Below are 15,530 nucleotides of genomic sequence, written 5' to 3' on the forward strand. Positions count from 1 at the left end.
GTTATATTACTTAGATGGTTTTTCAGTTGTAGTGTTTCTTTTAATCAACAGTGTATATTTCTTGTCTAGTCCTCAGTGGCGGCTGGTGGAAAATGTTCTAGGTAGGGCTGTGCCACATCCAATCAATTTCAACAAACATCCCAGAATGATTTAATGCAAAAAAAGCAGTAAATAATACTTTGACAAACACGTCAGGACATCTTATTTTTCTCACCCTCACAGGGAATTCAGTATAATATAATAATATATATATCATATAATATTCAGTATAATATAAAACACAGACATATATATACATATAGAACATGTTTGTTGGGGAAACCAATTGGGAGGTAAAGATCAGGAGATGTAAACATGAAGTGTAATTAGGAATAATGGTGTTAGATTAAGCTATGATGAGTTTTCACTGTTAATTTACCATCTCTATTAAATGTTGATGCCTCCATGACCAAGTTAAGAAAATGAGACTGAGGACAACTATGCAGAAGAAAAGATGTTCACTTTGCCTAATATGTAGCTTGACAGAGTTCTCCATGTGTGCCCTGGTGTTCTCATGTCTCCTTACCTCCTCATCCCTCACTCCCTAACTGTCCGTGCTGGATCTATTCCGTTGTTTTAAAAAGCTAAATAAGTTATTAGCATGACTGCATCCAGCTAGCCAAACCTGTCTGGTGCACAGCTACTAGAGAAGGCATGTACGGCTTCCCTTTCCCGCTGGTCTGCTGTCTGATTGTGAGGTCAGGCTGATCTGGGATCAGCTCTTTCACTGCAGTTTCTCTGCCAAAGTTGTCCTCTCAAACGGGTCTTGGAGGAGCAGTGCTCGCGCTCGCCTGTAGATCGGTCCGTTATCTGTTTGGCAAATTGACAAACAGATAACAGACCAAATGTCATCTTCTGTTTTCCTCTTCCAGGCGATAGTAGACCACTTTGAAGACAAGAACTGTCCCGTAACCGAGCGGCTCAAGGGGTTCTACTTCTGCCAAGCCCCCCCAAGATGGGATGTCCAGGTAAAAAACACTCATTTTTATAAACTAAGAGAAAATTCCCGAAATGAATAAGACTATTAACTTTTCTGTGAAGAGGGGGTGCAGCTAAGCTAAATGCAAACATTGGCACGCTATTTTGTTTTAATGTCAACGTTAACATTCTCATGTTTAAGATGAGGTTACCATGGTTTTAGTTAAGTGTGTTAGCATGCTAACTTTATCTAATTAGCACTAAACAAAATGCTGATGGGGCTGATGGGAATGTCATTAGCTGAGTAAGTGTTTGATCATAAACAAAAGTATTGGACTGACTGACGTGAGTCTACCAAATTCTATTGCAAAACACCAACAACCTGAAATGTCAAATGTTACGGTTGCATTAGATGAATAGTCAGGTGATCAACAAAGTCATTAGGATACATCATTTGGGAACCATGCATGTCGATACAAACTTTGAATCAATCCCTCTTGTAGATGTTGAGAAATTCACTGGATAAGTCAAAACTTTGACCTGCTGGTGTCACTAGAGCAAAAGTGATTGGGTGATTCAAGCAAGAGAAAAGTCACAAGATTCATCCTCTTGGGACATTGAATACCTGAATTCAATTTCATGGCAAACCACCTGAGCCATTTCATTAAAAAACTAAAATGTCAACCTGATGATGTCAGAGAATCACCAAAGTAAGTCAGGTTCATTAGCTGTTCCGAGACTTGCTTTCAGTTAGTAAATGTTCATTTTTAGTTGTGCAAAAGGTGACAAATCAAGTTGTGTGAGATGTATAACGGTATCACAGAAGCTGTAAACAAACTCCCCTGACACTGTCTGACACATTTGCTGAACCAAAAAGCTAATAAGATCTTTGAAGACAAACATTAGACACTCTTAACACCACCCAGGATCGGAGGCAGAATAAAATAGAAAGAACAGTAAGTAGAATAAGGAGTAATGGAAAGATTTAGACTTGTCCACAAGATTGAAGGAGGAGTGTTGAAGAGAGGGAAGAGATCAGTGGGGGAGGAGACATCACCCGGACAGCATGTAATAACTGCTAACAACAATAAAGCTAGAATTGAATAGTCTCTATTGCCGCCTGAGGACTTGAGAGCGGGTTGAGTCGGATGATTGCAGCAGGTGCTGTGATGCATTTTCTCCACACTGGAGAACCATGGCCTGCATGTGACAAAGCACTGGAGGCCTATTCATGGTTGGGGTTGGGGTTCTGTTTTTTCTCTGTGTGCGCCATTCTTTGTTTTTATGAAAACATATTTCATTTGAATGCCTTTGGAGTGAAGGCATTTATATATGTTACGTACTACTGTTGGTTTTGAACATTTCCGGCCTATATCTACACATCACACAGTATACAGTGGGTACGGAAAGTATTCAGACCCCTTTAAAATGTTCACTCTTTGTTTCATTGCAGCCATTTGCTAAAATCAAAAAAGTTCATTTTATTTCTCATTAATGTACACTCAGCACCCCATCTTGACAGAAAAAAACAGAAATGTAGACATTTTTGCAAATTTATTAAAAAAGAAAAACTGAAATATCACATGTTCATAAGTATTCAGACCCTTTGCTCAGTATTGAGTAGAAGCACCCTTTTGAGCTAGTACAGCCATGAGTCTTCTTGGGAATGATGCAACACGTTTTTCACACCTGGATTTGGGGATCCTCTGCCATTCTTCCTTGCAGATCCTCTCCAGTTCCGTCAGGTTGGATGGTGAACGTTGGTGGACAGCCATTTTCAGGTCTCCGGAGATGCTCAATTGGGTTTAGGTCAGGGCTCTGGCTGGGCCAGTCAAGAATGGTCACAGAGTTGTTCTGAAGCCACTCCTTTGTTATTTTAGCTGTGTGCTTAGGGTCATTGTCTTGTTGGAAGGTGACCCTTCGGCCCAGTCTGAGGTCCAGAGCACTCTGGAAGAGGTTTTCTTCCAGGATATCTCTGTACTTGGCCGCATTCATCTTTCCTTCAATTGCAACCAGTCGTCCTGTCCCTGCAGCTGAAAAACACCCCCATAGCATGATGCTGCCACCACCATGTTTCACTGTTGGGATTGTATTGGGCAGGTGATGAGCAGTGCCTGGTTTTCTCCACACATACCGCTTAGAATTAACGACAAAAAGTTCAATCTTGGTCTCATCAGACCAGAGAATCTTATTTCTCATAGTCTGGGAGTCCTTCATGCGTTTTTTGGCAAACTCTATGCGGGCTTTCATATGTCTTGCACTGAGGAGAGGCTTCCGTCGGGCCACTCTGCCATAAAGCCCCAACTGGTGGAGGGCTGCAGTGATAGTTGACCTTGTGGAACTTTCTCCCATCTCCCTACTGCATCTCTGGAGCTCAGCCACAGTGATCTTTGGGTTCTTCTTTACCTCTCCCACCAAGGCTCTTCTCCCACGATTGCTCAGTTTGGCTGGACGCCAGGTCTAGGAAGAGTTCTGGTCGTCCCAAACTTCTTCCATTTAAGGATTATGGAGGCCACTGTGCTCTTAGGAACCTTGAGTGCTGCAGAAATTCTTTTGTAACCTTGGCCAGATCTGTGCCTTGCCACAATTCTGTCTCTGAGCTCCTTGGGCAGTTCCTTTGACCTCATGATTCTCATTTGCTCTGACATGCACTGTGAGCTGTAAGGTCTGATATAGACAGGTGTGTGCCTTTCCTAATCAAGTCCAATCAGTTTAATTAAACACAGCTGGACTCAAATGAAGGAGTAGAACCATGTCAAGGAGGATCAGAAGAAATGGACAGCATGTGAGTTAAATATGAGTGTCACAGCAAAGGGTCTGAATACTTATGAACATGTGATATTTCAGTTTTTCTTTTTTAATAAATTTGCACAAATTTCTACATTTCTGTTTTTTTCTGTCAAGATGGGGTGCTGAGTGTACATTAATGAGAAATAAAATGAACTTTTTTGATTTTAGCAAATGGCTGCAATGAAACAAAGAGTGAAAAATTTAAAGGGGTCTGAATACTTTCCGTACCCACTGTATGTTACATCACTGCTGACCAGGCAGCCAGAGGTTAACATTCCTTTTACAGTGGTATGAAAAACAACATTCAAACCTACAGTACAGGTCATTGTTTCACTTTTAGACACTAGTGATGTGGCTTCAGGGAAGACGAGGTTGGTCCAGACTGTAATATCGCAACAAATTTTGGATGGATTGTCATGACATTTTGTATAGACTTTCATTGTTCTTAAATAATGTATCCTACTCGGTTTGATGATCCCCTGACTTTACTTCTAGCGCCACCAGCATTAATATCTGAACAATTATTGGAAGGATTGCCATGAAATGTGGTTCAATCATGTCCCCCTCACAGTATTTGGTGATCATTGACTTATGACCAGATACCTGCAAACTGATGATTTCCATCATTATAAGCTGTATGCTTAACACGCATGCTAACTAACACGCATTAAGATGGTGAACCAGGTAAACAAAATATCTGCTAAACATCAGTATGTTAGCATTTTTACTGTGCGCATGTTAGCATGTTGTCAACACTGCATAGCCTCTTAGTCTTGTTCTCTCCTGCTCTACAGAAACAGCTGGCCAGCCTGCTGACGGACCTCGGCTGCACCAGTTCGTCTCTGCTCATTTATGAAAAGTTAGAGCTCTGGGAAGATGTAGTCATCTGCTATGAGAGGCTGGGCCAACATGGCAAGGTACACACACACAAACACACACACACCATACCAAACCAATTTATGGTCAAAGTAATATGCAATAAATGCATAAATATGCAAATTAGGTGATTTTTGTTGTTGTCCTTAAATAAATAAAAAATGTGTTTTTATTCCTCCCATTTTAGAATGCCTGGAGCAAATCTTTTCAAATTTGGCACACATATCCAATAGGACTCAAGGGTGAACTGATTAGAATTTGTTTTGTAAAGATTTACTTTTTATTTTTAAACCACTGGTTAAGGGCTGATGAAGCCTTGCTCATCTCATTTGGAAAAAGACTATGTTCTATCTGTTCCTGTGTATGGCTCCACTGATGTGAGCACATCACCCATACCAGTAGGATTGCATTAACAATAGCAGTAACAATAAAACATTTGGCAATTAGAATTATGCCCATTTCAGAACCAAACACAGACTCCACAATAATGGTACCTCGTTGTTAAGCTGTAGGAAAGTTTAGTTTCACCCAAGAGTGAAATGCCAGGAATGAAAAGTTTGTTCTTGTTTGTATTTAATTAATAAAGTAATTAGTTTTATAACTAAATTAGAATTGGCTGAATACATCTGTTGAGAGACTGAACAATTAAAGTCCTCTCACCCCTTACAAAAGGCACAAAATGGTTTAGTCCACCCCTCTGCTTGTCACTAAACGCAGCTATGAGCTGAGTGACTTCTGATGCTGCCTGGAGCTCAAACAATGAACATTAGTCATGTCTTTCCCCAAGACACGCATATCTGAGGAATGTCCACTTTGACCTGTGGATGAGTTGATTAGAATTTAGTGGTCAAATGTCAAGGTCACTGTGACCAAACACAGAGAGCAGTTCAGCGGCTTGGAAGCCAGAAATTCTCACAAGCATCGCACATTCCGGGAAAACCATGGCCTTCAGGTGCTGAGTCCGTGGCTGGAGAAAAGAAAAGCTGATGGATGCTCAGAAAGTCTAGAACCAATTAAGGGACTCACAACCTGCAAAAATGCTGGAGATCTGTCCATCGATGCTTAACTGCAAAACAGTCTGGTGCTGCGCACAACCATGTCATAATGACCACAAACCACAAAGTGGCCGTGATTTGTGATTACTGTACTGACTAATTTGGGTTTGGTAAGTTCCAGTCTTTATAAGTTACTGTAGGATTATAGGTGGAGTATCGGGGACTGTAGGTGTTAGAGCTGTTAGGGTTAGAGCTGTCGCTATGGGGTTCAGCACATGCAAAGTTGTATAGATTTTTTTTTTTTCACGCCCTTGTCCACTGCGCTGGCCTGCTTTATGTCCACACTTGTGACATATAAAAGTTGGGCAACCATAGATCTGTTCACTTAAGCCAGCATTTCTTCAGCTGGCGTAGGTGGAGCCAGAGGGCCCCACAGCTTAGAGAGCTACGCCTATACTCATAGAATCTAGTGTTACAATACGTAACTAACATTCTATATCGTATAGGATTCGCCCTTTCAGAGCCTTCACTATCTGGTTAAGGGGAAGCTGATGTAGACTATACCCCACTGTGACACTAAGGTCTACAATAAGACAACATACACCACTCCACATAGTGTATATGCCATGCGGAATAAGGTAGGCAGGCACTGACAGTGCCACGTTTAACACCATGTTAGCCCTGTGTGGAGAAAAAACTCCCGTTTGATGCTCGGGATGATTGCTGACTCTTGTTTAAAATGTACACTCTGCAGTAGCCTCATTTTTGGTGGTACTCACTGTTAAACCTGCTTGATAATACAAATACCTAATCAGCCAATTAATGAATCAAAGCAGTAACTCCGTGTATAAAGGCATGCAGTTGTAGCATGCGGTTGTAGTTGACAGGAAGGCTCCGATAACCATGGATTATTACCATTATTATGAGGAGGATCTTGAACCATTTCATTTTGATGGCCATACACATACAGATAGTATACAAGATCTCCATGTATGTATGTATCCATCCCAGATCACAACGGTGTCAGCGAGGGACATTGTTCTGCCGTATTGTTCTATCGCAGAGGGGATAAAACTGCTGGATCGAGCAGTGTAAATCAAACACAATTTGCTTATGTGTTGTATGTGAACCTGTCACATGATCATCCCACATAATATCTTTGGACTATCTCTCTCATGACATTATAAACCATATTTCGTCTATTGGCACTTGCTAGATAACAGACAATGAAACTGGACACCATGAACTATGGCTAATTACCCACATCCCCACTGTGCAGACTTGGATTTTCACTTATGTATTGTATTTTTATTAACATTGATATGCATATGTATGCATGCATTATGTTGCCATGAGGAACTCTAGTATGCCTTAGTATTCATATACAACAAATGGCTTACCAGCTTCATATGTTTGGATACCAACACACTCATTCAATCTAGGGTTGGCAACTTTGGAGAAACATTCTTATTATGAACATAACAATGAACATGGCTATTGTTAGTACTCACAGCTAGCAGGCAGGTAGGTAGACAGGGAGGTAGCCCGTCCAATCATTTCAGTCGGCCAAATGAAATGATTGAACTTATTACGGTCCTGTGACCGCCACAGATTCAGGATTATTATTTATTTTTATGTCAGAGCATTTATTTATTGATTGCTGTTGGACGTAGAAAAAATAACACATTTTCTAAATTCCATGACCTACCCTAGAGATGTGCAGACATCGGGTTTGTGGATCCTGATCACTGACCTGAATGTCTAACTCCTCCTGACTGTGCAGAACCCTCAGTGGGACTCCTACAGGCTGCCAGGCCTCCGTTACTCAATTACAGCCTGTTTTGTAAGTAAGTAAAGCCCTTTTCACAGACATTAGTCACACAAAGTGCTTAACAGGAGCAGAATTACAAACATAAAAAACACAATGTGACCATATAAGGGCCAATAATTTACATTAAGAATGCACAAAAAACAGAAAGTACAACATTAAAACATGGTTTAAAAGCAGGCCTAGGACATGAGTTGTTACTCAAACGCCAGTCCAATCAGGTGTGTCTTGAGCTGATTTTTGAATGAGTTCACAGAAACAGCAAAACGTAGGAAAGCAGGCAGAGCATTCCACAGCTTTGGTGCTACTGCCTCAAAGGCTCGGTCCCCACGGGTCTTAAGACGAGACAGATCATTTAACATGTTTGACCTGAGAGCGCGGGCGGGTGAATAAGGGTGAAGTAGTTCGGCCACACATGTAGGAGTCTGACCATGTAGTGCTCTCTAAGTGAGAGTGAGAATTTGAAAGTGGATCCTAAATGAGAGTATGGGGAGTGATGTGAGACCGTCTATTTCTCCTAGTGAGTAATCTGGCAGCAGCATTTTGGATTACCCAGGTGCTTTTGTCTAATAATAAAAGTCTCTTTGTCCCCTCTTAAATCATGTACTGTGGTAGTCCCAGCCAATAGTCCGTTATGTAGTCACCAGGATCCAAAATAACAAGACAATCCATTTGTCTGCAGTGTTTTTTTTCTCTGTCCAATGCTGCTCCTCTTTTTTGAACTAGACTCTGACTCTTCTCCTCTTTTCCTCCATCATAGTGACAAGGTATCTTAAAGTAATGCACATCATGTAAGAACTTAACCATTGCAAATACAATACAATTCTTACATCCATAACACAAAATCAAAAAAGGGGATTACTGCCACATCGATTTGTTTTTGTCGATAGTTTTTCTATTTGTTAGGCCTTTTTTGGTACGTAATTCCTTTATTAAAATTAGAACTTTTTCAATTAAATGACAAAGAAAAAAAAATGTGATATAGCTAGAACTCACAAGCTGTCAACATAAAATCATTAAACCAGCCACCAGTGTGCAAAATCCTCTAAATCTGGTATTTTAATAATAGGAGATGGAAATGTATTTGTTTGTACCTGGAGCTGCATTAAGATTAAAATGCATAGTAATATACAATCATTTGAGTCATGTGCTTTGAATTTTTACAAAAAAAAGCACCATAAACTAATCACTTGCTCCTTCTCTACTTGCTTGCTGTCCAACATTTTGACACATCCTGCTAACTAAGCAGGGATTGAGACCGAAAACCGACTTGCGTTAAAACATTGATGGGGGACTGTGTTTGGGGGGGGGGGGGGTGTTTTTACTTTTAAAGGTAAAACTTTACTTTTAAAGAACTTTTAAAGGTTTAGCAGAGGCCCAAATACTGCACGGTGGTTTGTGTGTCATACAACTCTGGAGAGTTATCACATGGGCAACTACTGTATTTTATCTTTCGTTGTGATGATTGCCAGGAAAACTGGAAAGACGACATTTGCGTTACAAAATAATCAACCAGTGTTTAAGGGGTTTGAACACAGTACATTGCTGGATGACGTTGCATTTAATTGCAGCAAAAGTTCTGCTTGGTTCAATTGTCTAGCGGGGCAACCCTGCGTTGTTTGACCGTTGCCCGCTGCGTTGGCACCCCTGCTCTGCCACTGGACTGGCCTCATTCAAAAGATTGTGAGGGCTGCGTTTTTTTAACACAGGGCTCAAGTCAGTCAGAATGTGGCCTGAAACACACAAGCATAGTATAAGCATTCATGTAAGAATGATGAGCCTTAAAAGAGGATGCAAGATAATCCAACAATAAAGGCAGATTGGCGTCAAACAAGACCATTAGGATTCCACAATTCACAACATACACATTGACTGGGGACATAGAAAATCTAAATAAAGAGGGGACGAGATAACACAAGATCTTACATTGCTCCAGGGATCATTCCAACATAGTAACTTCTCATCATGTATTGCAGAATGAACGCTGTAGCATTCCCCCATCATGCATCATTGAATATTAAATTCATGCCAGCCGCGCCTAGTCAACATTGGAAGTTACACACAATGAACTTTGAATTCAGAGAGATTAAATACAGTAGTTTGAATTTCAAATAAACAGTGATGGCCCTAATAGGTGTTTGTTACTGTAACTTTTATTTTAGCAGCTTTGCCAACAGGAACATGACAGGGTGTGGTTAATTATCTTCAGTGTACATGCTGTAATACAAGCTTTGTGTATTATCTTTAATACCAGAATGTTGTATCTTGTAGCACCTTTTCTGAGTTCTTTCCAGGAGGGGTAGGCTCTTGGCCCAGCGTCAGCTGTCTGACAGTAGGATATAGCAGAGGAATGCAGTGAAACTGAGGCTCCTTTCAGTAGTTAGACCACTCTTGACAATCTAAATCAAGATACAGAGATTTGAAAAGAGAAAATAATCCATTCCACCCTCACAACAGTGTGAGCCTCAATCTAAAGCATGTAGTGGCATGGTGAGGTGCAAATGTCCACAGGTTATGTGACACTTAACATAATCCCTGCTTTAATTTGTTTTTCTCACAAACTTTGTTCCCAAATCCCCTCTCTTGTGTTTTACACCAAATTGTCTTTCTTATGTTCTTTTATTACTCATTTCCTGTTTCACTTTATTTATTTTGTTCTGTTGCTACTAGATCACCAGCACTGCCTCACAATTTTTGTTTACATCTTTCCTTTCATCCCTTACTTCTTTCCATTCTATTTTTCTTCCCCTTACAATGAATGTCTTCTTCCTCATCCATCTCTCTTCTGTTTCCTTTCGCATCCGTTGGCTTCAGTCTGAGGAGATTGTTCGCAGAGAGTTGGAGAAGAAGGAGAAGCCCAGTCTGTACTGCCTACTGGGAGACATATTGAGGGACCATCAGTACTACGACCGGGCGTGGGAGCTGTCAGGCCGACGCAGTGCCAGAGCCATGCGCTCCAAAGCCCTGCTGCACCTCCGCAGCAAGGAGTTCCAGCAGTGTGTGGACTGCTTTGAGCAGTCGCTCAAAATCAACGCCATGCAGGTAAAAGATACTTTAAATTGTACTTAAAAAACTACTGAGATTCTGGTATGACTTTAAAATGAATAGGAATTGAGTAAAACATAACAACCTACATTAAATGATTACTCATAATTCTTTTATTTCTGGAAACCTCGTATTCCAGATATGATGATCTCTACTCTACTTTTTCAGCATAAATTCAGTGTAACTTGAGGTTCCATTATCACAGGGACAGACCTTAAAGATGCTATTTCCACAGACTGCTTACCACCTTCTGAGATGATTTGAGCATTTGGATTTTAATTTGCTTGAATGCTTGTTGGATGCAGTACACATTTCTTTTTAGATTGGACAGCTATCTGATTCGCTCAACACGGATGAAGCTCCTCTGTTTGAATGAGGAGCATGTTGACATAAGCATCTTATCAAGGTAGTCTCAAGTACAGCCTCACAGAACTGTAGTCTTATCAGGATTAAAATAATCCATTACTTTTGCTGATAAACAACTTTTGGAATGCTTAATGAAAAAACAAAACATCTTTGCATAGATCTAATACATGGATCTACTTGTATGGTTTCACCCCATATGTGTTGTATGTATGTGTGTGCGTGTTTGGGCAGCTCGGAGTGTGGTTTTCTCTCGGTTGTGCCTACTTTGCCCTGGAGGGTTATGAGGGAGCTGCCAAGGCTTTCCAGAGGTGTGTGGGACTCGAGCCAGATGTAAGTACCTACACACACGCACAATGTCGGTAACTACATCATAATGTCGAAAAGTACAAGTTTGTGCATGGAGAAAATAGCAGTCCTATGAACCTCTCACTTTACATGTAACACTCTTCATCCTTAATTCACAGTCCTTGTCTAGAACACACACACACACACACTCACCACACAGCAGAATTGGCTATACCAATGCTCTTTCTTCACACCACTCTTTCACAGCCTCTGTGCATAAATGAGTGGATACTTAAAACAGACTTTTCTCTACTATTCCTCTATATGCTCTATTATTGTTATTATAATTTTTGTATTATTATTTGTATTATTGTCTACAACTCTCCTTACTATCTCCTTCCCTCTTTTTTCCTTCTTTACCCCCCCCCCCCCCCCCCACACACTTTTCAGAATGCAGAAGCATGGAACAACCTCTCTACAGCCTACATTCGCCTCAAAAAGAAGTGAGTATGAGTATGAATACTCAGGAGCCCCCGGCTGAGCTGTGTTGCAGTTCTCCCCGGAGAACGAGAGGGTCGCCTCCATGCGCCTACGGGTTGCGGGGAGCAAGGCTCTGACTGTGGTTTGTGCTTATGCACCGAACAGCAGTTCGGAGTATCCGGCCTTCTTGGAGTCGGTGGAAGGGATCCTGGAAAGGGCGCCGCCTGCCGACTCCATAGTTCTCCTGGGGGACTTCAACGCTCACGTGGGCAATGACGGAGAAACCTGGCGGGGGGTGATTGGGAGGAACGGCTTGCCCGATCTGAACCCGAGTGGTGTCTCGTTATTGGACTTCTGTGCTAGCCACGGTTTGGCCATAACGAACACCATGTTCGAACATAAGGTGGCTCATAAGTGTACCTGGTACCAGAACACCTTAGGCCGGAGATCAATGATCGACTTTGTAATCGTATCATCTGATCTGCGGCCGTATGTCTTGGACACTCGGGTGAAGAGAGGAGCAGAGCTGTCAACTGATCACCATCTGGTGGTGAGTTGGAAAACCCAAACGTGTAGTGAGGGTGAACTGGGAACGTCTGGCGGAGGACCCTGTCCGGGAGGTCTTTAACTGCCACCTCTGGAAGAACTTCTCACACATCCCGAGGGAGGTTGGGGACATGGAATCCGAATGGACCATGTTCAAAGCCTCTATTGTGGACGCGGCCGCTAGGAGCTGTGGCCAGAAGGTCATCGGTGCCTGTCGTGGCGGCAACCCGAGAACCCGGTGGTGGACACCGGAGGTGAGGGAAGCCGTCAAGCTGAAGGAGGTCTTCAGGGCCTGTCTGGCCCAGGGGTCTCCTGAAGTAGCTGAGAGGTACCGGCAGGCCAGAAGGGCTGCAGCTGCGGTGGTCGCCGATGCTAAAACTTGGTCATGGGAGGAGTTCGGGGAGGCCATGGAGAAGGACTTTCGGTTGGCTCCCGCAGCACCCCCCACAAGTACCCCCAAGGGACTCGGTCTAAAGCCTTCTCCAAGTCCACAAAGCACATGTAGACTGGTTGGGCAAATCCCTCCAGTAGTCTTGCGAGGGTAAAGAGCTGGTCCACTGTTCCAGGGCCGGGACGGAATCCGCACTGCTCCTCTTGAATCTGAGGTTCGACAAACGGTCGGAGCCTCCTTTCCAGCACCCTGGCATAAGCTTTCCCTGCGAGGCAGAGTAGTGCGATACCCCGATAATTCGAGTACACTCTCCGGTCCCCCCTTTTTGAAGATGGGAACCCCCATCCCAGTCTGCCAGTCCATGGCCACTGATCCCGACCCCCAAGTCTTCAGGCGCTGTCTTGGCTGACACGTCTCTTCAATGTCGCACCTCCAAATCTGAGGCCATGATGTTCTGCCGGAAACCGGTGGATTGCTCCCTCCAGGTGGGGACGGAGTGCCTACCTCAAGCGAAGGAGTTCAAGTATCTCGGGGTCTTGTTCACGAGTGAGGGTAAGATGGAGCGGGAGATCGACAGGCGGATCGGTGTGGCTGCAGCAGTAAAGCAGGCGCTGCACCGGACCGTCTTGGTGAAGAGGGAGCTGAGCCGGAAGGTGAAGCTCTCAATTTACTGGTCGGTCTACGTTCCTACCCTCACCTATGGTCACGAACTCTGGGTCGTGACCGAAAGGACAAGGTCGCGGCTACAAGCGGCCGAAAATGAGTTTCCTCCGTAGGGTGGCCGGACTCAGCCTTAGAGATAGGGTAAGGAGCTCGGACATCAGGAGGGAACTTGGAGTCGAGCCGCTACTCCTTTGCTTCGAAAGGAGTCAGCTGAGGTGGTTCGGGCATCTGATTAGGATGCCTCCTGGACGCCTCCCACTGGAGGTTTTCCGGGCACGTCCAACTGTTTTAGGTCAACCCTGAATCTTGCAGGCCAGTTCTGACAGAGTCTACTGTTCGGGACTGATCTGTGTCATGCATTTTATTTTGAAATAGAATGGCAACCACCGCCTCACATATCCACTCAAAACACACTTGGCCGGCCTGGTTATCTCAACAAAGCGACGCTGCGATAACAACACACATGCACACACACTCACACACAGGGAATGTTCTGAATGTCTTACATTGCTCCTTTAATAATTTACTTTAATCACAAGAGAGGCTGCTTTCAGTCGTTGTAAATGTTTTCGAGCACAGTAATACAATATTGTGGGACATTTAAGCAGCAAATCTAACTGTAATTGACTCATGAAATATCAGTTAATTTATATTTTCCTCATCCACAGAATAATTTTTTTAATTCAAGCTAAAATAATTCATTTTTAACCTTGTGAATGACTCGGACATCGTGTGCGACATCGTGTGGCCAGTTTTATTTTCACCTTGTGAGTCTGTGTGAGTCATCATGGAAAACACTATAGAGACACCGACTGTAGTGGAAAGTACCACAGAGGAGCTTTCTATTTTATTGTGGGCTGTCTGTGGACAGTGCAAGATGCATCCACGGATGATCTTAACAGATCAAAATAAAGGTAGAGTTCAAAGATGAATGTGGTCCAAGCAAGTTGATTTGGCACCGTGACTAGTGTGATCCCCTCGCAAGATGGTCTCTAGTTGTGTATTATTGAGTTTTCATGGAAAATGTTCAGTGTGATTCCAAACTTTGAAAGGCAGTGTACGCTCAAGTATCTTAGTTACACCTCTTAAGTTCTGGTTAGAAGCCCTCTTTGCTTAGAGAACAGACTAAATGGTTTGTGGCACTGACTCAAAAAGGGGCTGAAATCAGGTCATTGTTGACCTGATGTCTGACGTACTACTCACATTCATGCTGTAAACCTCCTGTTCCACCACATCCTAAACATGGATTGAGATCTGGTGACTGGAGTACACGGACAGACCCTGAAAACCTTCTCTATAACATTGAATATTCGTGATTTCTGTAAACAAGAAACGTTCTAAAATCGCCTGAGCTTCAGCTTCCTCTTTTTAGCTAACAGGAGTGGAACCCGCTGTAATCTTCTGCTGCTTTAGGCCATCCACCTCCCGGTTCCATTTAAGATCTTTGTGTTAATAAGCAGGACCTAAGAAAGTAGTCACTGTGTGTATTTGAAGAGAATGAGCAATATCTACCGTATGGATCACACAGCAACGTGTAAACAGATAAACCCAATATGAAGGTTCTTATTCACAGTTATTTATGAGACACACAAAGTGACGTTCGTCCCTCAAGCTTGATTTCTTTATGGCTCTGGAGAGACGTGGTCTTGTTCACACAGACATGGCTAATGTGCTGTGATCGTTTCCTAGCAGAGACAGTTAGAAAGTACTGAGGTACCCAGTGAATCCTCAGTGTCTAGTTTACAGACTCATGTGCTTTCAGGCCTAAAATTGAAAGGCAAAGCAGGATAGCTTCTATTAATACCTGGTTAGCACCATTGCAGATTCTGCAGAAACACTTTTACCGTGTGTGTGTGTGTGTGTGTGCACGTGTTGGTGTTTATCTTCTTAATGAACGCTCACCAGATGTTTAAAAATCAATACTACTATAACTGTTGGTAGTGTATTTGGCATATAGTTTATTCACTGCTAACTCTTCTCTTCTTTTGCTCTGTCATTTCCTGTCTGTCTCTTTTCTTGGCAGAAACAAAGCCTTTTGTACGCTGCGGGAAGCACTGAAGTGTAACTACGAACAATGGCAGATCTGGGAGAATTTCCTCGTTGTAAGCACTGACATCGGGGAGTTTGCTGAAGCCATAAAGGCCTACCATCGCCTGATGGACCTCAGGGAAAACTACAAGGACATCCAGGTAAAGGACTGCACTTCATGTCGTCCTGAGGGACATTATACTTCTCTCTCTGACACAATGTAATGGAAGGAATTCATGTATCATACAGCGGTCATAGTGAATCATTGTTCCTGACACCA

General features: G+C 42.8%; 1 protein-coding gene across 2 annotated transcripts in view; it reads left to right on the forward strand.

Moving 5' to 3' along the window:
* ttc27 (tetratricopeptide repeat domain 27) overlaps nt 1-15,530 on the forward strand; it is an 81,950-nt gene that overhangs the window by 51,738 nt on the left and 14,682 nt on the right. For both annotated transcript variants that reach the window (XM_079168931.1, XM_079168930.1), the window contains exons 11-16: nt 912-1,007; nt 4,542-4,664; nt 10,261-10,488; nt 11,089-11,187; nt 11,593-11,645; nt 15,246-15,411. In XM_079168931.1, coding sequence (XP_079025057.1) covers nt 912-1,007; nt 4,542-4,664; nt 10,261-10,488; nt 11,089-11,187; nt 11,593-11,645; nt 15,246-15,411 — 765 coding nt within the window. The remainder of the gene's footprint in view (nt 1-911; nt 1,008-4,541; nt 4,665-10,260; nt 10,489-11,088; nt 11,188-11,592; nt 11,646-15,245; nt 15,412-15,530) is intronic.

Source organism: Pholis gunnellus (genome assembly GCF_910591455.1).
Source record: "Pholis gunnellus genome assembly, chromosome: 11".
NCBI lineage: Eukaryota > Metazoa > Chordata > Actinopteri > Perciformes > Pholidae > Pholis > Pholis gunnellus.